Genomic DNA, 22700 nt, shown 5'->3' with positions numbered 1-22700 from the left:
AACTCACACTACTTTGTGACTGGATTTGAAACACACACACAATGGAGTCAGTATCTGTTTCCCCAGATTGCTCATTCAGATCTAACCTCTCTCCAGTCCTCTCCAACCCAGCGACTCGGCCGCCAACCGCGGTCCGAGAGCGAACACTCGGAAGAGATCGAGAGAGCCAGATGACATGTCCTCGCCCGCGGCACTCCCTCCCTCAAGCCGTATGTTTTTGACCAGTCGTGGAAGTGATCAAACTGACCGTGAGTATAGCCGCCGCGCTGGGCTCTTCCCCCCGCCCATCCCTTTCGACATGGGCGACGACGACGAGGAGGAGGATGACACAGAGATGGTGCAAGACATTGATGACATTGACGAGCTGGCCGAAGATGAGGATGGCATTGACCTGTTCGGAGACAACTTTGAGCGCGACTACCGGGCGGGAGAGGAAGAGCACTACCAGAACGCAGAGTACATTGACGACGAGGAAGATTATCAAGAACTCGATGCTGCGACCCGTCGCCAGTTAGATGCTCGCCTGAACAAGCGCGATCGCGAATTGGCCCGTCGACGCCGTATGCCCGCCGCGTTCTTGCAGGATGACGATGACATGGAGATGGATCTGTCTCGCCAGCCCCGGCGTCGAAGGCACCACTATGACGAGGAAGGTGATGACATGGATATGGCGGACGAAGGCATGGAGGAGCTGTCTCTCGAAGAATTGGCAGACGTGAAAGCGGCCAACATCACTGACTGGGTCACCCAGCCCCAGGTCCTTCGCTCCATCTACCGCGAATTCAAGGCCTTCCTGACCGAATTCATCGATCCCAGCGGTCAATCGGTGTACGGTAACCGGATTAAGACGCTCGGTGAGATTAACTCGGCTTCCTTGGAGGTTTCCTACGCCCACTTGAGCGAGACCAAGGCCGCACTCTCCTACTTCCTCGCCAACGAACCCACTGAAGTGCTGAAGGTGTTTGACCAAGTCGCGCTGGATGTCACTCTCTTCCACTATCCGCAGTATCACGACATCCACAACGAGATCCACGTCCGCATCACCGATGTCCCCATTACCTACACTCTGCGCCAGTTGCGTCAATCACACCTGAACTGCTTGGTTCGTGTCAACGGTGTGGTCACCCGACGAACCGGAGTATTCCCCCAGCTGAAATATGTGATGTTCCTTTGCCAAAAGTGTGGCATCACGCTGGGTCCTTTCCAGCAAGAAGCTAGCACAGAAGTCAAGATTTCCTTCTGTCAGAACTGCCAGGGCCGGGGTCCCTTCACGGTCAACTCCGAGAAGACAGTGTACCGCAACTACCAGAGATTGACTCTCCAGGAGTCGCCTGGCTCGGTTCCAGCTGGTCGGCTGCCACGACAGCGCGAAGTCGTCCTTCTTGCGGATCTGATTGACTCGGCCAAGCCCGGCGACGAAATAGAGATTACTGGCATTTACCGCAACAGCTACGATGCACAGCTGAACAACAAGAACGGATTCCCTGTGTTTGCCACGATCATTGAAGCCAACCATGTGGTGAAGTCGCACGACCAGCTGGCCGGATTCAACATGACCGAAGAGGACGAGCGCCAGATTCGAGCCTTGTCTCGCGACCCTGAGATTGTGGACAAGATTATTCGGTCCATGGCGCCTAGTATCTATGGTCATCTGGATGTCAAGACTGCCGTGGCGCTGTCACTATTTGGGGGTGTCAGCAAGCAGGCTCAGGGCAAGATGTCAATCCGTGGTGATATCAATGTGCTATTGCTGGGTGACCCCGGTACGGCCAAGTCCCAGGTGCTCAAGTACGTGGAGAAGACAGCACACCGAGCGGTGTTTGCGACGGGTCAGGGTGCCAGTGCCGTCGGTCTGACGGCCAGTGTCCGCCGCGACCCTCTTACCAGCGAGTGGACACTGGAAGGTGGTGCGCTTGTGTTGGCTGACCGCGGCACTTGCCTGATTGACGAGTTTGACAAGATGAACGACCAGGATCGAACTTCGATCCACGAAGCCATGGAACAGCAAACCATTTCCATCTCCAAAGCAGGCATCGTCACAACACTGCAGGCGCGGTGTGCGGTCGTGGCCGCCGCTAATCCTCGAAACGGCCGATACAACAGCGCAACAACTTTCTCCGACAATGTCGACCTCACGGAACCTATCCTGTCCCGTTTCGACATCCTCTGCGTGGTGCGTGATCTTGTTGAGCCGAGCGAGGATGAGCGTCTGGCGAACTTCGTGGTCGAGTCCCACCACCGCGCCAATCCAGTCCGCCCGCTCAAGGACAATGATGGCAATCTCGTCGACACAGACGGCAACCGCGTTGACACTGAGGGCTATCGGATTGACAAAGACGGTAACCGTCTCCCACCAACGCCGGAGGAGGCCGCCAAACGCGCAGCAGAGCAGGCCAAGTCAGAAGAGGAGAAGGATGGCGAGATACCGCAAGAGCTTCTGCGAAAGTACATTCTCTATGCTCGGGAGCACTGCCATCCGAAACTGTACCAGATCGACCAGGACAAGGTTGCCCGTCTGTTCGCGGATATGCGGCGCGAGTCTCTGGCCACGGGTGCCTACCCCATTACCGTAAGTTGGCTCCCACCTTACATCTACTCAGAGAAAATGCAAGCGCTGACTTTTGTTCTGCAGGTCCGTCACCTTGAAGCCATCATGCGTATCGCCGAGTCGTTCTGCAAGATGCGTCTATCTGAGTACTGTTCTGCTCAAGACATCGACCGCGCCATCGCCGTGACGGTGGACTCGTTCATCGACAGCCAGAAAGTCAGCGCGAAGAGAACCCTCGCTCGGACATTTGCCAAGTACATCTCTCCGCTTTTGAATCACATCCAAATACTGACTTCTTCTAGGTACACTCTCTCCAGACCCAAGCCGCAATCCAAGCGCCGCGCAGGCGTTGCATCTTCAAGGACGGCGTGGAATAGTAGCCAAGTGCGGGATTAATTTTGTTGCTTTTTGTCTTGTGTCTAATACCATCTTATCGGCATGTTTCTTGTTACGGCGTTTGTTCAAAGTCTCTGGTTGTTGGGTACCCAAGTTTATGAATATGACAATGAAAATATCCTTTCTATCATCGGCATCATGGAGACCGTGAATGCATCCCCGCTCGGATAGTAACATGTTTCTCCGCGATTCCCTTGAAAGGCAGTTTGGTGTTTCTTGCAAGGAGACATTTCACTTTTTGGATTTTTATACTCTTCTTGATGGTAATAATTCGAGGACATAGATGCTGTATTATAGCTAAACTAACTAAACTATCCATAGCTATCCAAATGAAATCAACGCTATGTATCAACAATTCCAGGAAGTGTACCCTATCCCACCGCATCCATCTCTCCGTAACAGCACCATCTCCCAGTACCATACCCATCTTCCAGAGGATCCTCCCCAAATCACCCAATCCGCCACCTTCCCAATCCCTCATCCCTTCGTCACCATACCATCTCAAATAAGCAAACACCCCTTAAGCAAATTCTTATTCTGAAGACGCGGAATGGCGGTGTCCAGTGTCCACTGAGTCGAATACCCAATATCTCTGAGCGTGCTCATATGCAACCGAGGCTTCCCAATACGATAAGTCTTCTGAAACTGGTCCGATCCCAGCACGGCATTCCACTCACCAGGGTATGTCGTCTTGTCGGTATACCCTATGAGTCTCGGGTGCTCCGCCCTGCCGTACTTCGGGTATCCTTGAGGCTCCGGTAGCTTGGTGCCCGCCATGTTGGGGAGGAGGGGATGGCAGTAGCCGTTTCCTGTTGCGCTGTCTGTTTGGACGAAGAGGATTGATTGCCATTCGTCTTCTGCGATCTTGAATTGCACCAGGAAGACTTTGTATCTGTCTTTTGCCATTTTGGCTGTTTTTGTAGATTTCTTTCTTTTTTGTTTGTTGCTGTTGCTGTTGCTGTTTTGAACTGTTGTTTGTTTGTAGACTTGTTCAAAGAGAATTGTCTGTAATGAATGACTCTGAGGGATATCGATAGAATAGTTGAGCCCGAGTAAATAAAAGGGCTTTCCGAAAGGAGTGTGTAGCAGAGACGGAGAGTCTAGAGACAGACCAGACACAGAAGAAGAACAACAATGACGACAAAGATGATTTCAAGGACGAACATGACGATGAGAATAATGAAGAGGAGGAAGAGGAGGACGATGATGAATATGAATATAAAAAGCAGGAGCCCGTCCTGCTCTTTTATACCCTGTTTTACCAGAGGCGAAATCTATAAATGATATACTATACTACTATATAAGCACCCCTCAAACTTAGCCCTGACGCAGCAGCGTTTCTCCAGGCGCGAGTCCAAAGCCACAGCCGCTGGAAATGGAGAAGAAAGGGAGGCTCAAACCGTGCGTTCGTTAGAGATGGCATTGCCCCGAGGGCCTTGAATGGAGGATTGGGCATTTACGGCGACCAAGGGGGTGTTCACATACGGTCATGAGATATTATATCTCGGGGTTTTATATGCTCAGCGCGTAGTTTTTTTCTGTCTACGGAACTGCTGACAGGGCTGGCGGCTGAGAACCATAGGGCTATTCTATGAAGTCGGGTATACTGAGGCTCCGGTCTACTACTATAGGTCTTTCTCTCCAGCCACAGGGGGCTGACGCGTGATCGAAGTGAATGAAACGAAACATGTTTTGAGTCAAGTAGGTAAAAGTAGAATCATCCAAGTACCAAACATAGACACGAATAAGATAAGGACAGAGACGTGGTTTTAACGATACAGTTTTTTTTGTTTTCGCTAGAGAGTGACAAGAGACAGACAGGAAGAGTAACAAAATCGTAGACTCCAGAAACTGCGGCAGCTGGATGTAGCTAGCGCCCCATTTTTCGTACCCGAAAAGGAAAAGAGCAGAAGAAAAGCAAAGAGCAAACCATTGTACTCCATTCAAAATTCAGACGCCTTAGAAATGTGCCGTGAGCACTTGGGGCCCTCTCACGGTGCTGGGTATTACACGTAGGAAAATCATGACAAGGAAAACCAGAAATAGGGACAAGGGTCTGTCTACTCGCTGGTGCGCCTCTCGGGGCGTGGCTTGCGCAGACTCTTCATTCGGTTAAGGAAGCCACCGCCGCCAGGGTTCAGTTTCGAATCATCGCCCACAGTGTTTGAGCGCTCGTTCGTGGTCTTGCGCTCCAGGCCTGTCGACTGCTTTGGGCTGCTCGAGGATCGGACACGCCCGCCCGAGAGCTCGAATTCATGGATCTTCGTCTTGTCGCCCGTCTTGTCCCCCGCCTCGTCGTGGTCCTGGAAGTACGGGTTCCTCTCATTATTCCTGGAGGAGGTAGAATGGCTCGAATCAGGTGCCTGTCCGGCAAAGGCAGGTTCTGTCGGGGAGCCGACGCGACCCGCAGCGCCCGTAGTGCGTCCACGGATGCGCTGGGCCAGACTCTTCTTGCGCTGAAGACCGCCGTTCTGAACCATCTGGTGCTCATTTTCACTTTGGCGGCGAGCAATCGCCGAGCGGCTGGCCGGCGCTCCGTCCAGAAACGTGCTCGTGCCCAAGCCCATGCTCTCCGATCCATGAATGGGATCCAGATTAGAAGTCGGGTCGAAGGTGATCGGCTCGTTAGCGCGACGGGGTGGAGGCGGCGCGGTAGCGGCGCCCTTGGAGAAATCGTTGTACCCCTCTGGAGTGCTGCCATGGAAAAGGTTCAAGTCGATATTGGAGTTATTCGGGCCTGCACCGCCCAGGGCCATGTTTCTAGAACCCTTCGGGAAGGCCTGCATCGGGGCAGTGCGCGCACCCTTGCGATTGCGATGCGGGTTGCAAGCATCAAATGGGCCGTCGTGATGAAACACTAAACACACACAGTCAGCAGAGTTTACATTTCCTCGTGATCAAGTAGACTCACTTCCAGTTCCGTAGATGCCGGTCACATCCAGTTTGTCGATGATATCCAGACGGCGGTTTTTGCGAGAGGACCGCTGCTTGCCGTCTCGGTGACGAGCGTCGCGCTCACGGTGGCGCCTCTCACGTCGCCGTTTCTCGTCATCGTCACCAAACAGCTGCGATGCTCGTTCCATCACAGATGACTCTGAGTTTCGCCGGGGTCGCCTCGATCTCTCTCCACGGCCGGGGCCACTAGTCGCCGACTTGGACAGGGTAGGAGGATCGGCGAATATGTCCAGGGGATCCTTCGATCGCGGGTCTGCAGCATTTCCATTCAGACGGTCCCGTGGCGGTGGTCTGCGTGCTGACGACCCCCGTGGAGTTGGTTGCGGCGCAGCAGGCGCTGGCCGAGTGCCATTCTGTTGTGGCGCGGTCGTCACAGATGCGGCTGCCCGGACGGGATTCGTCTCTTTCAGAGACAGGTTCTCCTGCGATCAATGTTAGCGTACGATAATAGCCACGCAGCCACGAGAACATACAAAAAGCTCGCGAGTGTTTCCCGTCACGTGGGTCTTCTCGACGGGGGAGAACATGGTGCCAGAGGAGAGGCCTGGGGCCGACTGGGGCGACAAAGTCTCCGTTTCGTCGAGGAAAGGGTTCGTCGATCTAGGGCGCTCTGGACGGGTATTGGACGTCGCAGAGCTGACCGACGGCGACAGGGCACGGTTGCGGAACGGATTGTTAGACCCCAGATTGACGGGTGATTGGGGGGATCCTTGACGTTCTGGAGGCAGGCACAGTGAAGAGTCAGCCACAGTTCTGAGAGTCGAAATTCAGAGACTCTAGGAGGTGTGTGTGTGTGTATGGTTTTAAAAACCAGAAACACTCATTTTCACCTAGGGGGTGAAGGACAAAGCGGGGGTACCAGGGACAGGGTTACGCACCTGGCGGAGCCAGCGACACGCCGGTCGGATGGCCAAGCACTGGCGGAGCATTCATCTCGCAGCAGAGCGTGAAATGACGAGGTGGTGTGTGCGTGGCCCGAGGGCGTGTGGTTGGCTGGGGAGTGGCACGCAAGCGGACAAGGACAAAGGCGATGAAACAGCGATGGTCGGAGCCAGTTGGTTGGAGCAAGCGGGAATGGGGGCAGTACGACCTCGGCGGAAGACGGGTTGGTTGAAAGAAGTATTGGAAAGAAGGTAAAATAATGGAGAGAGTGAAGGTGTGCGACCGGGAAGAAAGAACAGAGAGAAAGAAAGAAAGAAGAGGAAGAGAAGGAGGGGGGGGGGTTTAGGCGTACGTAAAGAAGCCAAGTGATCAGCGGCCAGAGGGACGGAAGGGCATGACAGGCACCCTTCTATGGATGTCCATAGTTCCTAGGGACTATTGCCCACGTACATTATGATTATTCTTCGCCAGGGCCATTATTATTTTCTTGGGTCTGTTCGCTGCAGAACCTCCCCCAGACTCGATTAGAGTGTGTCACTCACTATCCAGGGGCTTCCTCCCGATCGCCGAGGGCCCACTAAGTGGACTCGCCCCTTTTCGGCAGACCCTGCCCTAGCCTGTGCAACTACCGGAATGACGTTCGCATTCTTGGTAGATATTCTTGATGTCATGTCTTTCTGGAATGTAGCCAGCAGCGCGTCTGTATACATAGTCCCGGGCACACCACGAAGAAACATCTAGGGTTAGGACAGACAATGCCTTCCTCGCACGGCCCTGGGAAGACCCTACCTCCTGCGTCACTGTATGGACGATGAGACTTGCGTGGCCTGGCTTGGCGATCCCTAGAATGTCTGTCCTTGCCCTGTATGCCTTTCATTATCATCGCAATCCCGTGGTGATATGTATCTGGGGCTGTCTGTAGGTAGGGCTAAGCGCAAATACTCGTGTCCATAGACCAGGTCCTTTGCTAGATGACCGGCAGCTTGCAGCTGTAGCTGCAGGAGAGCCTCTCAGTAGGAGATCGTCGTGTGCGCGAATCCCTATTGTGGGCTACCACTACTACTGTACCACAGGTGTGTCAGTGGATCTGATAAACAGGTGTTTGTGGGCGATGACGATGGTGTCCGACACTTTTGCTATAAATAGAACCTCCCATTCTGACACTCCAATCGGCCAAGAGAAAGTTGAAACTCTTAGCTATGGGATTTTTATGTGCCTTTGGCCTAGGAGAGGTTCGATTCGTCTGCGGTGCGAATTGTCAGGGCAAAAAGCGGCGATTGGGGATTCCGCTTAGGGCATAGACAGTGTCGACATTATCATCACCAACTATGAACCTTATAATAGTCCTCCAGAATCTTACTCTGAATTCTCGAGACGATGTTACAGCGGTGCAGGCATAGAGAGACCTTCTCTGGGTCAGATTCGGTCGCTTATTCCGCAGTTCGGGACGTGCCACCATCTCCTGTACTACTTTGGCTCGAGCTTGACCTCGGCAACGATCCTTGGTGATACAGCGAGATTCTTTGACAGAGCAGCAAGACTCTTGTCCAGTTCTAGACTAACGGACAGAGATTTTGGCATCGAGGCACTGCATCGGCTATGTCGGCATGCACAACAACTCGGCCTTTTTCAATTGTGGCCCTCCGACCCTTGCATCGAACGCGAGGTTGTTCCAATTTGATGTCGAACGTCCAGTCAAGTGGACTATTGTAAACGTAGAGTTTTTCTTGTTCTGGTTTCTGGACTATGTGCTCTTGGTTTGTTTACATTGACCGCATAGATATATATCCGACTGCTCACAAACCAGTCCTTGCTGCAGCAAGGAGGATAGCTTAGAGCCACGTTGAGATCAACATCGGCAATTTGTGCCTAAACGCAATCGAAGACTCTGGACGGATTTACCTTGTGCTAGGCACGTACTGCAATAGTGGGTGAAGGTGATTGGGAAGGGAAGAAACCTGTCCCGCCCCAGCTCCGCCAGACTTGCCTCTGCAACGCCGCCAATTCTCTCTTCTCTCTTCTGCCTCACCACTCCTTCAACCGTCACCATGGAGCCAGCGACACAACCTCCGCCGCCCGCCCTGACCAACCCTCGCTTCACGCTCGAGCTTGAATTCGTCTCCTCTCTCGCCAACCCGTACTACCTCTCGCATCTTGCTGTCACCTACCCCAACTTGCTGGGCATCTCGCAATCCGACGAGAACGACTCCGACTCCTCTTCGTCACCAGACGCCCAGGCCTTCGCCGCGTACCTGGCTTACCTCTACAACTACTGGAAGACGCCGCAGTACGCGCAGTTCCTGACACATCCCGGTCCCACGCTACGGGCGCTGCGCTTGCTGCAAGAGGACGCTTTTCGTCGCGATATCATCTTGCCTCAGGTCATTGAGAGTCTCGCTGGGGTGGGCGTCCCTGGTGCGCCCACGGAGACGGTGGAGGGACAGCAGGAGACACAGGAAGGGCCCAATGGATCGAAGACGTGACAGCTTCCGGTGGGAGTCGGCATCATGAACTTTTATTGGCTTTGACAGGGCGCCTGACTGAGTGTCTCCCGGCCCAACGATCTTTGCCACACCGACAAACAGCACGATACTTTCATTCGACCGGCATGTTGTTCTCAGAGAGCTTCCTCCCCACCAGCCAAGATTGGACGGAGGGACCCGTCTACATCATGTGCGACCGAGGCATTGTCGCCTCCGATTAGCCGCGTCGATCCCGCAGCTACAGAAAACACCCACGACCCAACAGCCGAAAGCGCACAGATATCGTTGAATAGAATTGGCGCAGGGATTGCGGGGGTTCGACAGGTTCGATAGGTTCCTTGGAAAAGCAGAGAGGACCAAGCGCCGGGGAGGCGAACAGTCAGTCTCCCGTGGGCACCAATGTTGACTGGATAGTTCTCGTCCTGGCCGAGATACACACCGTGCAATTGTTCAAGCTAGACGGAATTATTGTAGTCATAGTCATTCTTATTGCATTCTGGCTTTGTAGTGTCATTATCATCATCATCGTCAATCCTATAGTTGTCTTGTTGTGATCGTCCTCGTGTCTACGCCCCAAGCCCCCCGAACCGCCCAACCTTCTTTTTCCTCCTTTCTGCATCCGTCTCTTTTTCTTTCTTTTTTGTTTTCTTTCCTTTCTTTCCTTCTCTTCCATCCTCCCCCTTATCGTTCTCCTTCTTCCTTCTCTCCATCCTCCCTCCTAATTCCAAACTCTCTGTCTGCGACAAACGGTGGATGACCCCACCCCCCTGGTGATCCACCGCAACGACCTCATCGCTCGCCGCCCCCCGTTTCCGTCAAACTGCCCAACGGCCCTGACCCAGAGCTACTGTCGCTGACCACTCCACCCCCTATTGCCCATGGCCTTGCTATCATAAACATCTCGAAATTCTTTGAATATCGCATACACACACAATCTCTCTATCTCTCGCTCTCTCTCGTGCGGTCGCTTCCGTCCTTCCATCTGGCACATTCTTCCGATGGAGACCGTCCGTCAGTCGTGCCGGCCGAAGCACCAGGTCCTGACCCTCAAGTGTTATCCCCGGTACCAGAAAGGCGTGTCGGAGGTGCGCCCAAATCCGAGTGAACTGTCTTATCTGCTGTATTATGCCAGCACACGCCGCAGCAAGCTGACCAAGGTGGGCGCGTTCCTCGAGAAGAGGGTGGCCCGAGATGTCTGGAGACGCAGGCTGGGGTGAGTATCGATGCCACTGCTCCGGGATCTGATCTAGATCTGATCCAGCGGCTAACTGTCAGCAAGAAATGTCCAGGTAGCCCTCCATATCCTGACCGCGCTCATCGAGAAAGTCCCCCGCGATCTGCCCATCTACGCCCGGTCGGTTCTCACCGTCATCGAGACGGTCCTGCGATCAAATGATATCACAATGGTGGAGGACTCGATTGAGACCTTCGAGACCTTTTGCCGTCACCAGGATATGGCCGCTATCGCTGTGGAGCAGGGTCTTGTGCATCAGTATCGCGAGGTGGTGCGGACATATGCAGGCTTCGCCGATCCGTCTTCCCGGACGGTGTCGCGCACCCCGCTGAGCCCACCAGTGGCAATTCGATGGAGAAATGCTGGATTGCGCGCGATCAAGGGCGTGGTTGGTTCAGACGGTCTTGCGGCTGATGGGGGCAACTCGCTCAGGCTCATTCTGCCGGTCATTTTGGAGAATCTGTACTCTGGAGAGGAGGACATCTTGGTCAACCTACAAATGAAGCTCCGGGAATCCGAAAAGCCTGAGCGCGAGGGGCTCCGACGTCGTGGGCTGAGCGTCGCCACAGTCCAAACGGTTGATACGGCGGAAGGCGATGCTACACTGGCAGGGCAGTCCACAGCCGATGCAGATCGCCATGCAGAGATGGATGCCAGGTTGTTGGCCCTGCGCTGCCTGGAACAAATCATTGTTTCAGGTAGTAATCGCGGCCAGATTCGCATTGCCGCATCGATCCTTCTGCGATTCATCTCGCAGAAAAATATTCCGCGACCTGCTGATGATGATGACAACGGAGAGGCCAACACCCCCAAGCCAGGCGGAAACTGGGCAACAACTTTGATAGAGCTTATCGCAAATTGGTGTCCGGTTCAGGTTCGCTTTGTGATATTGATCACAGCGATGGAGACTTTGCACGACACCACTCCCAAGGAGGATGCTCTGGAATCGTCGTTCACCATTTTGTCGGTGGTTGACTGGCTCTTGAAGTCGCCAGTGAACATGATAGGATTGAGTGTTATGGACATTCTCTACGGTCTCATGCACTATGCGTCGGACATCCTATCACCGCGGGACCGTGCAGAGGAGAAGCACGATGAGACCAGCGCCGTATTCATGTCTCCTCGACGAAAAGAACTGCTTGCTCTTCTGGAGCAGTGCATCGGAAATCTAGCGACGCACATATACTATGGCGATCAAGTGGCCGACATGATGAGGGCCATCCTCCGGCGCTTTAAACCTGTCTCCGAGGACCAGGATATGTCCACCAATGTGCCACCTCCCTTGGCCACCGTCCACGAAACTGGCGCAGCGCCTTCAAAGGACGAAAATACGGAAACGAGTGCGGCCGATGGTGAAAAGTTGCCCCATGCCGAGTATCTCTCGCATGCTGCTATCAAACTGACCGCCCTTCGATCTGTCAAGGCCATCCTTACTGTGGCAAACCAAAGGGCACTCGCAGCCGCGGCTGGTGTCGAATCAAGGAATCCAGTGGGCATCCACGTGTGGGAAGGAACCCAGGGGCTTTTGCGAGACTCGGATCGAGAAGTCCGGCACGCCTATGCCGACGCTTTCTTGTCATGGCTGCAGCTTGAGACCAACAACGATAATCTCAAGGCGCGCGCCGATACGCCCAAGTTCATCAAGCCACCTACAAGACGTGATTCGGACATTCTAGACAAGTCGTCGAATCGGCGCAGCACCTCTGTTCCTGGCAACCAGAGGGAGAAAGTGGCGCTGACAGCACAGTCCAATTTCCTGCGTCTTCTTCACCTGGCCATCTATGATTCCGCCCTCGAAGGAGCTGCTGATGTATCCGAGATACTTTTTCTCCATCTCCTTCTGGCAACTCTGGTTGAGAATCTTGGTGTTAATGCTGTCCAATTTGGACTTCCTATGGTTCTCAAGCTGCAAGACGACTTGCTCACGTCTGTTGATCTGAACACAACTTCGGCTCGTGTCAATATTGGCAGTTTGGTGCATGGGTATCTTTCAGCTTTGTCGGAGAAGTTCAGTCTGGAGTCTTCTGCCGTGGGAGCCGAAATTCGCGCCGAGATTGAAAATCGAGAGCGCAAGGGTCAATGGTTTTCCAAGATCAAGTTACCCGCCAGCGGCCTCGAGGCTATCACCGTGGACGACGAGAAGATAATCGTCGACAATGACACGGAACCGCCCGTCTTGGCTCCCTTCCGCAACGTTGAAGGGCTGGTCGATCAGATCGATAAGTCTTACCGTCAATCTGTCTCGTCCCCGCCGCAGAGCCCGCAAACTTCACCGAAACGAGGCTTTAGTTTCCCCGTTTTGAACCATGCTACCTCCCAGCCCCCGCCAGAGGGCAGTCTTCCTTCACCAGTCAAGGAACAAATGCTGTCTTCCTGGTCTCGAGAGGCGGTTCTGGCAGCCGTGGAAAAAGAGAGTGTCAAGACATTATCAATCAACGGTTCTCGTGTGGGTACCATGACCGCGCGCAACAACGGCCCAACCAACGGAGTTGCAAACGGATCTCCTGCTGGCTCGATGTCACAGAAGAATCGCCGCATCAGTGTCCCTGAAGGCACAAGCTCGCCTCTTTACGGCTCCAGTCGAGGCTCTCCCGTCCGTGTCAATGAGCTGCGGCGTGTCCTCTCTGTCAGCAACGAACCTTCCTCTCGGAGCCCTTTGCGAGGACGCCTCGGCACCTCGAACACCAGTATCATCTCTTCTGGCAGCGAGAGTATGGTCAGCGACGCCTTCACTGTTTCTGTGGACGGGGATGCCGGGTCGATCCAGCCGCAGAATGGGGAACTGACCCCCGACGAAGGAGAAAAAAATGGGGATGATGGAATGGACACGCCCCGCGCATCAGCACTTGTACTGTCCGAAGACGGGACACCAAGGGCCGATAATCCTCAGGCCCTGAGCCTGGCCGAACCCGATGCATCGGAAATCCCGCCCGTCCCACCGCTTCCAACATCATTGAACATTCCGGGTATGTTCCCGAACGATTCGGAGAGATCACTCGACTCATTGGACCGCCCGTCTACCGCACCGGGTCCCTCGCGGCAGTCTTCCGTTACTGCAAAGCCTGAGCCCGTCGCGCCACTGAATCGCAACAAGACCAGATCTAACAACAGTCTTGTATTGACACCGGAGATGCGCGCGGACGCTGGACTCGCAGATCTGCTAAGCAATCACGACTTCAGCGGCCCAGACGTCTCAGTTAGTCGAGAGCATCTGAGGAAACTCTTGGATGGTTTCCTATCTCCCGATGATAGCCCCTTAGCAAACGGGAACCATCCGACAACAACAAAACAAAACGGCAAGACTCCAAGGGGCAAAGTGCAACTTGGTCCCAGCAGACACATCAGCGGAGGAGGCATTGGACGACCGCCATATTGATTTCATTCAGCTTGTACTGTACACACCACCATCACTGGATATACATCTTTCTTTGCTTGATCGCTCGCTTTTACCCCTTCCGTGTCTGAACTTTTATGTCTATAATCTTTTGGAAAACCCTGTCTTCTCTTTTTTTGTGTACTCAGCTTCATCTGTAGATTCAAGCATACAAGCGCCTTTCTTCGGGTCCGTTCGAGTCTTAATTGAATGCGCTTTGACATCTTGTCTGTTTCGAAAGTCTCTGCATATGAAACAGAACGTCTCGAAACTAGTGTCACTATTCTACTTATATACTCTTCGATTGTTTCTCAGCCTCTAAGCACCTTCTCATCTCGTTCGGCAAGCCCGCCTCGATGGACGTATCACGAACCAAGCTCAAGAAGTCCACCGGTGAGGTCAAGGCCCATAGCAGTCGCGAGATCGGATATCTACATCGTAAGGCTGTCGGCAAATACTCTTTCGAGAGACTTGTCGTTTAATGTGGGAGTGGAACAAAGCTTGTTCTACCAGCCTTTTCTGTGTGATGTCATAAAAACGACGATTTGGGTCAATCCGGGGGGTGTTTCGATAGATTACTGAATGTTCAGAGCATTCGGTCCTTGTATCAGTTCTATGTTGTCCCATGCTCTACAAACAGTCCCTGAATGTATACCATAGTTCCCATCGCTTCTACTGCGATGCATCGTAGCTATTTAGCCCCTTCTCAATTGCAGCAATCTGCAACGCCAGTATGGGAGCAAATTGCCTCGACCACATAAAGCTGCCGGTCGTGAACCAGAATCCCGGCGTACCGGTTGGCCTCCACACCTAATCAGCGATATTAGCCATTTGCAACCCGAAGAACTTTGAATAGATGAAAACTTACGCCAATTCGTTCTTGGCTGTCGTCTAACTCGCAAATATCCCCGACCTTATCGATAACTTTCTGACCCATGAGCCGGGCAATCAAGTTGACAGTGCGTTGAAAGCCCGTGGCCAATATCACAAGATCAGACTCGATCTTGGTGCCATCACCCAGAATAATTCCATCTGGGTAGTATTCCTGGGCGCCTCCGTCGCATGCCCGTACCTTAATCTGGCCGTCGATGATCATTTGGGATGCTCCTTGGTCAATGTAGAAACTGCCTACCCTGACGAACTGATGGTCCACCACACTGTCTCCTTCAGTTCCCCTCTTCAACTTCATTCCGGCCTTTTCCAGCCCATCCAACATGGGTTTGTCCATTGCCGACATCATCTGGGACCCCCCAACAGCCATAGCGCGAACAACAGCCATTGGCAAAGAGTTGCCCAAAAGGTCTGCATCCTCAAGGCTTACCCCTGGGGTAGCCCATCGCTGCATAGCAACGCTTTCCACTGATTCGCGGGATACAACATATATGGGGCGGCGCTGCACCATTGTGACATTCTGTGCTCCGTTGTTAACGAAATCTTCGGCGATGTCGTGCGCACTGGTTGCAGATCCGATAATAGTGATCTTTTTGTCTCGGATGTCTGGCACCAAGGCCGCCGATTTATGGTCCACTGTGTGGTAGATCTGGCCCTTGAACGAATCCTCGCCAGGGAAGTTCGGGCGAATAGGTTTCTCGTCAAATACCCCCGTGGCCAGCACAAGATGTTTAGGATTAATAGTCTCTATGCCGCTTTCGCTTTGCAGCTCGACTGAGTACCGTTGCGTCGACTCATTGTATTCAATCTTGCTCGCCGAGGTACCATGCCTAATGTTGAGACCCATACTCTCTCCGTAGTGTTTCATCCATTTCACGACGTGCTCTTGATCGAGCCAGCGAGGCCAGTCGCTCGGATACTTCATGAACGGATAGTGGTCTGTGTAAATAGGAGTATGCAGTTTGATCGTGTCATATCTGGCTCGCCATGAGTGTCCGGGTTGGGCACCCTTGTCCACGACAAGATATTTGAGACCTAGAGCTTGCAGATGTGCAGCAAGTGCAAGTCCAGATTGTCCTATTGTGATAATTAACGGGGGTTCTGTTTCTCCATTGATGAATTTGTCGCGGCTGGCTTACCTGCTCCAACTATCAGGACCTGCAGACTACCGTCAGGAGCACTAGACTGGCTCTCTCCCCCCTCTTCCTTCAACCGCTCAAGCGCGGTGAATACAGTCCATGCCTTCCACTGGTCGGGCCCCACGTTGGCCAGCCTCAGAACACCTCTCCCAACGCCGAAATTGGTCTTGAAGCTAAACCCGGATTGAATGAACCGCATTCCCCCCAAATTCGCGAGGTGCGGTTGCAGGGCCCCTGGTTGATCGGCTTTAGGTTCCTTGAATCTGGTTACAGAGGCGCCAAGGTATTTGCATATGGCGTCGGCGCCATTATGACAGGCGATATCCCAGGCGAAAGAAATGAAGTCTCTCCACCACGACTCCTTTTCAAGGAAAAGGTTTGAGATGTTGTCGGATTGGCCACTAGAGAGACTTTGCATGAGCGATGAAAACCAATCATTGACAATCTTGGCCACGTCGAGGTTGTCTGGGTCCACGGATGGGTCCAGAGTAAGTTGCGGAAGAGCCGCCAAGGGCGGGAATTCATCAGACATGGTCGACAACGGCGAAGTACTCAAATATCGCTCGATTCTAGATACTCAAAAGTGAAAAGAAGAAAAGTTCGATTCAGTCATCGTGTCAGTGGGCGAGTGACCTTGATAAACTATTGGTCAGCAACCGGTGTCGGAGCCTTCAAGTAGGGGCCAAATTCTTCGTACCACAGGATTCCACGTCTTTTATTCAGCTCCGAGTGTAGTCGCCCGGTGATTGGTGGGACTTGGATATTTCCAAGTCAAGTTAGTGAACTTACGGCTGAGGGCGTACGTACATTCCAGTTGATTGGGCTGGTAAACCTATTCTAGCACCTGCTCCACTGTTTATTCCAATTGACTCCAGAGTTGGGATGGGTTGCCAAGTTTTAGGCTTCTAAGAAAAAATACCCGTTTTCCTATAGCTGCCCTATATAGCAGAGGAATAAGACAGCCTCGATTTCGAAAAATCATTTATAAGTAAAAGAATCTAACAACACCCTCAATAGACACAGTAGACTCCTTGGTCCTAGGGATTGATCAGGTAGGGGCTGCTGAATATTTCATACATTAAATTCTGCTATATCATCTATTTTTGAACAACCGGTCGGTTGCGCGAGTGTTAGAATTGGTTGGCAGATTTTCAGCCCCCGACCAACTGTTCGAAGTCAAGCGAGCGACCAACGAAAGTATTTGGCTATAAAGTTTCTGTCTCCTACTTTGATGCCTTATCTCTCAGTTGGTTGTCTACGTTAAAGGCTACTTTGGTGCTTTTGATGTGGCTGGCAGGGATGTACACACCCTGGCCAATTGTCCCGCGAGTCATTTCTGATACGGCACAGCAAATCCACCCATGTCTCCCCAAACCTGTACAAATGTCCTGACCCAAAGTGCAAGAAGCCATTTGACCGAAAGGATACAATTCGCACACATGTTTTTAATGGTTCAGACAAGTATGTTACGTCATGGGAATAGAGAAAATTGACCCTGCTCTCATGTTTGATGGGTTTAAAGGTTTCTTTCTTCGTGTAAATGATCCATCCAGGTGGCTATTTCTATCCTTCATAATTTTACTTATTACTGACTCTATAGACATAACCCTTCTAGTGTGTAGCGGTCTAGAGCTAAGCTCTTTTGTTGTCTAGGCTTGATTCGAGTTTTAGTATGCAAATAGTAAAAAACAAAATAATGTGTCCACAATTTATCTAGTAGGAGACTATAGTCTCAAATAAAATAGTGAAAAACTTATAATATTTTTCTAAGATTTCGAGTCGAAGCGTAGGTCGCCTAACGGTGGCCTCGAGGTACTAAAAAAGGTCCTTCTATATATGATTTAGAACAGGCTCTACCACGCACAACCATGGCCTTTCCATCGTCACCTAGAGTCACTCTGTAGTCTCAAGTAATAGCTTTATGCCAGGAGCGCTTTCGCTGTGCACCTGTTTATTTTTCTTCAGTTCTAGTAAATGGTTTAATAATGTCGACTTGGGGTAAGAGAGTGTTGTTGTCTTTTGAGTCTGGATTCCGGCCATTCGGGGTGACTCCAGAAACCCTAAGCTAGATGAGCATCTCAACTGTAGTTGAAAACTCTCAAAGTGGAAGGACAAAGCGTCTGAAAGGTATCCCAGCTATAGCCTGTGGACTGAAATATTCATGGCATTTAATAATGAAAACAGATCAAGGGCCACCACATCCTTCACATCCCTACTCCACTTGCTCATGGCGAACATAGTAGCCACGACCACGCCATCGACGATTCAATATAAAAGAACACATATGCAACTCTGCAGACCCGGGCTCGGCAATTGTAGCTTCTTATCGTAACTATCATCCCACCTCAGCCCCTCCATGCATTATTGTTGGCCGCGGTTCTGCCCCTCCTACGCTACACCCTCGCTCCTGTTGTTGACGCCATCGCTCTCCAACTTCACGCCTTTGCTTCGCCTGCAGCGACAGCCGAACTAGCGTTAGGCTGCGGGGTCCGTACGGGATTTGTTTCTCTCGGTCGAAACAGAGATTGGTCTGTATGCAGGAACAGATAAATATCGTCATTTGAGCTCCTCTGTGAGATAAATTCTTAGACTCTCCCCCTGGCTCTGAAATATCTAACTAGCTTGGAGATATAACCACCCATACTTCAGAATTAAAATATAGACAGAACAGCTACCATGTCTTCAGAGAAGAAACAACTCATCCTCAATGCCTTCGCAATGCATTCCCCCTCCCACCTGAACCCAGGTCTATTCCGATACCCGTCCGACCAAGGCGCGCAGTACAAAGACATCAAGACCTGGATCGCACTCGCGCAAAAGCTCGAGGCAGCTAAATTCCACGCCATTTTCTTCGCAGATGTCTTAGGAGGCTATGATGTGTATAAGGGGCCCTCAAACCTAGATCCGACCATCCCCTCTAGCGCGCAATTCCCCATCAACGACCCTCTATACAGCGTGCCCGCCATGGCAGCCGCGACAGATAGTATCTCGTTTGGAATCACCGCGTCAACGACCTATGATGCGCCGTACGCGATGGCCAGACGGTTCTCGACGGTTGATCATCTCAGCAATGGACGCATTGGATGGAATATCGTTACCTCGTACCTAGATTCGGCGGCAAGGAACTTTGGGCTGAACACCCAGGTCGAGCATGACGAGCGCTATCGCATTGCCGATGAGTATTTGGATGTTACCTATAAGCTGTGGGAGGGGTCATGGAGAGACGATGCAGTCACTTGGACGAAGCAGCCAGCCTCTTCGAATGCAGCTGCGGATGTTGCTGGAAAGGGATACGCAGACCCAAAACTCGTCCGACAAATCAATCACAACGGGAAATACTTCCAGGTCCCTGGTCCGCATCTCTGTGAACCGAGTCCGCAGCGCACGCCTTTCCTCCTGCAGGCTGGGACATCGTCCGCGGGCAAGGCTTTCGCAGCTAAGCACGCCGAAGCGGTCTTTGTGCATGCTCAAAAGCCAGAACTCGCTCGTCCGTCTGTCGACAGTGTGCGCCAACAGGCTGCAGATCTTGGCCGCAACCCGCAGGATATTAAGGTGATTGCGGGAGCATTGGTCATTGTCGCGGAGACGGACGAAGCGGCACAGGCCAAGTTCGACGAGTTGAAGAAATACGGCGATGAAGAGGGTGCGCTCGCTCTGTTTGGCGGGTGGACGGGCTACGACCTTTCTACCTACGCCGACGACCAGGACTTCCGCTTCGTGGAGCAGCCCGCCGTGCGGAGCATGGTGAACCACTGGGCCAGCACGGTTCCCGGAGGCGAGGGAAAGAAATGGAACAAGCGGACGATCGCCGAGTACCTGGTTCTGGGCGGGAACGGCGTCAAGATCATTGGTAGTGTGCAGAGCGTGGCGGATGAGATGGAGCGGTGGGTGAGTGTTGGCGATATCGATGGGTTCAATCTCAGCTATGCTACTCTGCCTGATACCTTTGATGAGACCATCACTTTGCTACTGCCTGAGCTGCGGCGGAGGGGTCTCTTTTGGGAGGACTATGCGGTTAAAGGTGGTACGATGCGTGAAAACATGTATGGGCAGAAGGGGCTCAACAGGTTGCCTGAGTCACACGCCGGTGCTAAGTTCACTTGGAAAGCTGGAGAGGAGCTTCCCAAGTATCAGGAGAAGAATTAGTCTTTGCAATATGACTGCTTTAGTTATATAGTGGATGACCGTTCTCCTGATGAGTCCAGTCAATTCACTCACTCACGCCCGTTTCTCTCATACCTGTAGTATCATCTAGCAAGATAAAACCTAATATGTACACAAAATTGTCACTTTTTATCTAAGTTCTTACAAAATACCTTAGTCGTTGATGGTCAATTTCGGTAATGTCTTTGATAACTTGCTGCTTCCTGTCAGTAAACTTGGCTAGCTACCAGAGCTCGACACATTTAGAAACCGTTCTTGGATATGGATTTCGCTTCTCTATATTATCCTTGCACTCCCTTTGAAACTATTCTACCATCTAGATATCCCACCACCCCTCCATATAAGACTTCAGATCAACCTCCTCCGGCAGCTTCAAATGGGGCGTCAGATTCGCTCCGGGCGTCAGCTCCCTCGTCGACCAGCCATTCCCAAAGTACGCAAACCGATTCCCACTGGGGTTGATATATGTATACTCCCAATCCTCCCAACGCGGCTCTCTGCGAATGATGTTTGCATGCGTGGCACTTCCGGGGAACAGGCCATGGATTCTCCCGCCTGGCTGGCCGCCATTATACCAGGAGCTACAGTTCGCCGACCAGACAGTGCGCGGGTAGAACTTGTCACAGTATTCGACAAAATCATCTGCGGCTTGCTTGGTGGGCACAACAGACTTGATACCTTGGCTGCGGATCTTGCGGAGCAGTTTGGCAATGTAAGTCACTTGGTTTTCGACATTGTTCGGCACTGTGCCACTGTGGCCAGAGGAGAACGGTCCGCCGAGCCAGAGGAGGTTGGGGAATCCTGGTGTTGCGAAGCCGATGTATGTGTAAGGAAACCCGAACAAACCGTCCTTCTTCCAGGCTTGTTTGAGGTCCACGCCGTCGGCAATAATAGAGAAGGGCGGCGCGTGGTCGACGTTGGCTCCAGTAGCACAGATAGTGATGTCTGCTTGTCTCTCGACGCCGTCTTCTGTAACAATTCCTGTCTCAGTAAATCGCTTGATGCGAGTTTGAATATAGTCAACGTTCTTTTTGGTCAAAGCCTCCAGATAGCCTGGACCAGGGGTGGGACGACGGCAGTTAGGCGGGAAATCAGGTATGATCTTGTCTCCCAGCTCAGGCTTTTCCGCGATGCGCTTCAGCATCAGCTCCTTCCATTTCTCTCTCACGGCATTGTTCTCAGGAGTATCTTTGAAAATAGACCCGAAGCGCCGGAAGAAGTTGACTTCAACGCCCTTTCGGTATTCTAGATACGTTTCAGGGTCCTTGAACGAGTCCAACTGTGCGGGTGTGAAAAGATTGGCCTCCAGTCGACGGACTCCCGCTGTTTCCCCGAATGAGTCTGCAATCCAAGTAGGATTTCGAGCATAGTGGTCGACGTGGCTGGCGATTGTCTGGGCTGAGGGAAGAACCTGCAAGCCTGAGGCGCCGTTGCCGATAAGAGCCACTCGTTTGCCTTTCAAGTCGACAGTGTGGTCCCAGTTGGAGGAGTGGAAAAGTGAGCCCTTGTATTGGTTGATCCCCTCATAGTCCGGCAATTTCCAAGCATTGAAATGGCCGATGGCATTGATGAGAACATCCAGTTTCTCTTCGTAGAGCTTCCGTAAAAGTCAGTCATCTTGCAAGATAATACGTAGAGAAGCCCTACCTTATTTGAGCCATCTACATGCTCAATTGTAACCTTCCATTGCCCTTCGTCTGCTAGCCACTCTGCTTTTTGGACCTTTTGTTGGAGGCGCAGGTACTGGTATACATTGAACTTGCGCGCCACTCCCTGCCAGTAGTCTCTGATTTCGTGTCCTTGGGCAAACTCTTCGGTCCACTGGGTATTGGGCGCGAAACCGGATTGGTAGGCATGTGCGGGGATATCACAGCGGACCCCGGGATACGTGTTTTCGAACCTGTTGAGAATAGTCAGTATAGCTCAATACTTGAACCCAATAAGGGGATATACCAAGTTCCGCCCTAAAGGTTTGTTAGCTGTTGTTATCTACGAATCCTGCTAGTTTTAGAGAGAAACATACCACGTCTGAATTCTTGTCCCAGATTCGGAGATCCAAACCTGGCAGTTTCGCCGGTAGTATAACGCCAGCTGTAATACCAGCAAGACCAGCACCGATAACACCGACCTTGATAGGTCTCAATTGATCAATTGGATGTTCCTCAAGCTCGAACTGGTGCTGCGCTGTTGAATATTCCGAGGCAGAATCATTGACCACATTATTCTGCACGGTCGCAGTTGGCGTTCCATTCGAACCCAGGGGGTTCTTAACTCCGTTAATCTTCGACAGATCATGGACCGGAAGATCTTCCACTAGTGCCATAATGAAGTGAATTCTCAATGAATGCCCCGAAGGTCAAGTAAAATGTTGCCGTTGGAGAGTAGCGCAATAGTATATATTGCCCCGCACGCGGTTGCACGCCATCCAGAACACCGCACACGCCATGGACGCGTCCCTCGTATCAGCCCATATCAATCCGATAAGCGACGATTCAAGTGGATGTACAACTAGGTGGCTCGTTACTCGGCCGAGCAGATGATATCAGGGGAGTGATTTGACGTGGCTAACACCATCTCGGTCCATGATGATGTGCAGGGTAAGTTGGGGTACTTTTCTTCCACCGCATCATCATCT

At 52.2% G+C, this 22700-nt stretch overlaps 8 protein-coding genes across 8 annotated transcripts; 4 read left to right on the top strand and 4 right to left on the bottom strand.

Annotated features, from left to right (window-relative positions):
* Nucleotides 1-41: 41 nt before the first annotated feature.
* Nucleotides 42-2944, top strand: PFLUO_LOCUS2125 (MCM DNA helicase complex subunit; the record flags this gene model as incomplete). Its single annotated transcript, XM_073779233.1, has 4 exons — nucleotides 42-46; nucleotides 97-2569; nucleotides 2633-2802; nucleotides 2851-2944. The coding sequence occupies 4 exons, from the start codon at nucleotides 42-44 to the stop codon at nucleotides 2942-2944; spliced, it is 2742 nt and encodes a 913-aa protein (XP_073636208.1).
* A 501-nt stretch (nucleotides 2945-3445) lies between these two features.
* Nucleotides 3446-3850, bottom strand: PFLUO_LOCUS2124 (uncharacterized protein; the record flags this gene model as incomplete). The annotated part of the gene is made up of 1 exon (XM_073779232.1): nucleotides 3446-3850. The coding sequence occupies one exon, from the start codon at nucleotides 3848-3850 to the stop codon at nucleotides 3446-3448; it is 405 nt and encodes a 134-aa protein (XP_073636207.1).
* A 1154-nt stretch (nucleotides 3851-5004) lies between these two features.
* PFLUO_LOCUS2123 (uncharacterized protein) lies at nucleotides 5005-6426 on the bottom strand (the record flags this gene model as incomplete). The annotated part of the gene is made up of 3 exons (XM_073779231.1): nucleotides 5005-5801; nucleotides 5856-6321; nucleotides 6373-6426. The coding sequence occupies 3 exons, from the start codon at nucleotides 6424-6426 to the stop codon at nucleotides 5005-5007; spliced, it is 1317 nt and encodes a 438-aa protein (XP_073636206.1).
* A 2403-nt stretch (nucleotides 6427-8829) lies between these two features.
* On the top strand, nucleotides 8830-9264 carry PFLUO_LOCUS2122 (Mediator of RNA polymerase II transcription subunit 31; the record flags this gene model as incomplete). The annotated part of the gene is made up of 1 exon (XM_073779230.1): nucleotides 8830-9264. The coding sequence occupies one exon, from the start codon at nucleotides 8830-8832 to the stop codon at nucleotides 9262-9264; it is 435 nt and encodes a 144-aa protein (XP_073636205.1).
* A 998-nt stretch (nucleotides 9265-10262) lies between these two features.
* PFLUO_LOCUS2121 (plasma membrane localization protein) lies at nucleotides 10263-13874 on the top strand (the record flags this gene model as incomplete). The annotated part of the gene is made up of 2 exons (XM_073779229.1): nucleotides 10263-10477; nucleotides 10544-13874. The coding sequence occupies 2 exons, from the start codon at nucleotides 10263-10265 to the stop codon at nucleotides 13872-13874; spliced, it is 3546 nt and encodes a 1181-aa protein (XP_073636204.1).
* Nucleotides 13875-14543: 669 nt separating this feature from the next.
* PFLUO_LOCUS2120 (uncharacterized protein) lies at nucleotides 14544-16433 on the bottom strand (the record flags this gene model as incomplete). Its single annotated transcript, XM_073779228.1, has 3 exons — nucleotides 14544-14681; nucleotides 14740-15839; nucleotides 15902-16433. The coding sequence occupies 3 exons, from the start codon at nucleotides 16431-16433 to the stop codon at nucleotides 14544-14546; spliced, it is 1770 nt and encodes a 589-aa protein (XP_073636203.1).
* A 2144-nt stretch (nucleotides 16434-18577) lies between these two features.
* On the top strand, nucleotides 18578-20047 carry PFLUO_LOCUS2119 (uncharacterized protein; the record flags this gene model as incomplete). Its single annotated transcript, XM_073779227.1, has 1 exon — nucleotides 18578-20047. The coding sequence occupies one exon, from the start codon at nucleotides 18578-18580 to the stop codon at nucleotides 20045-20047; it is 1470 nt and encodes a 489-aa protein (XP_073636202.1).
* Nucleotides 20048-20381: 334 nt separating this feature from the next.
* Nucleotides 20382-22388, bottom strand: PFLUO_LOCUS2118 (uncharacterized protein; the record flags this gene model as incomplete). The annotated part of the gene is made up of 4 exons (XM_073779226.1): nucleotides 20382-21662; nucleotides 21713-21965; nucleotides 22019-22029; nucleotides 22089-22388. The coding sequence occupies 4 exons, from the start codon at nucleotides 22386-22388 to the stop codon at nucleotides 20382-20384; spliced, it is 1845 nt and encodes a 614-aa protein (XP_073636201.1).
* Between the last annotated feature and the right edge of the window lie 312 nt (nucleotides 22389-22700).

Source organism: Penicillium psychrofluorescens (genome assembly GCF_964197705.1).
Source record: "Penicillium psychrofluorescens genome assembly, chromosome: 1".
NCBI lineage: Eukaryota > Fungi > Ascomycota > Eurotiomycetes > Eurotiales > Aspergillaceae > Penicillium > Penicillium psychrofluorescens.
Note: the sequence above shows the minus strand (reverse complement) of the source record. Positions and strands in the feature narration are given on the sequence as shown.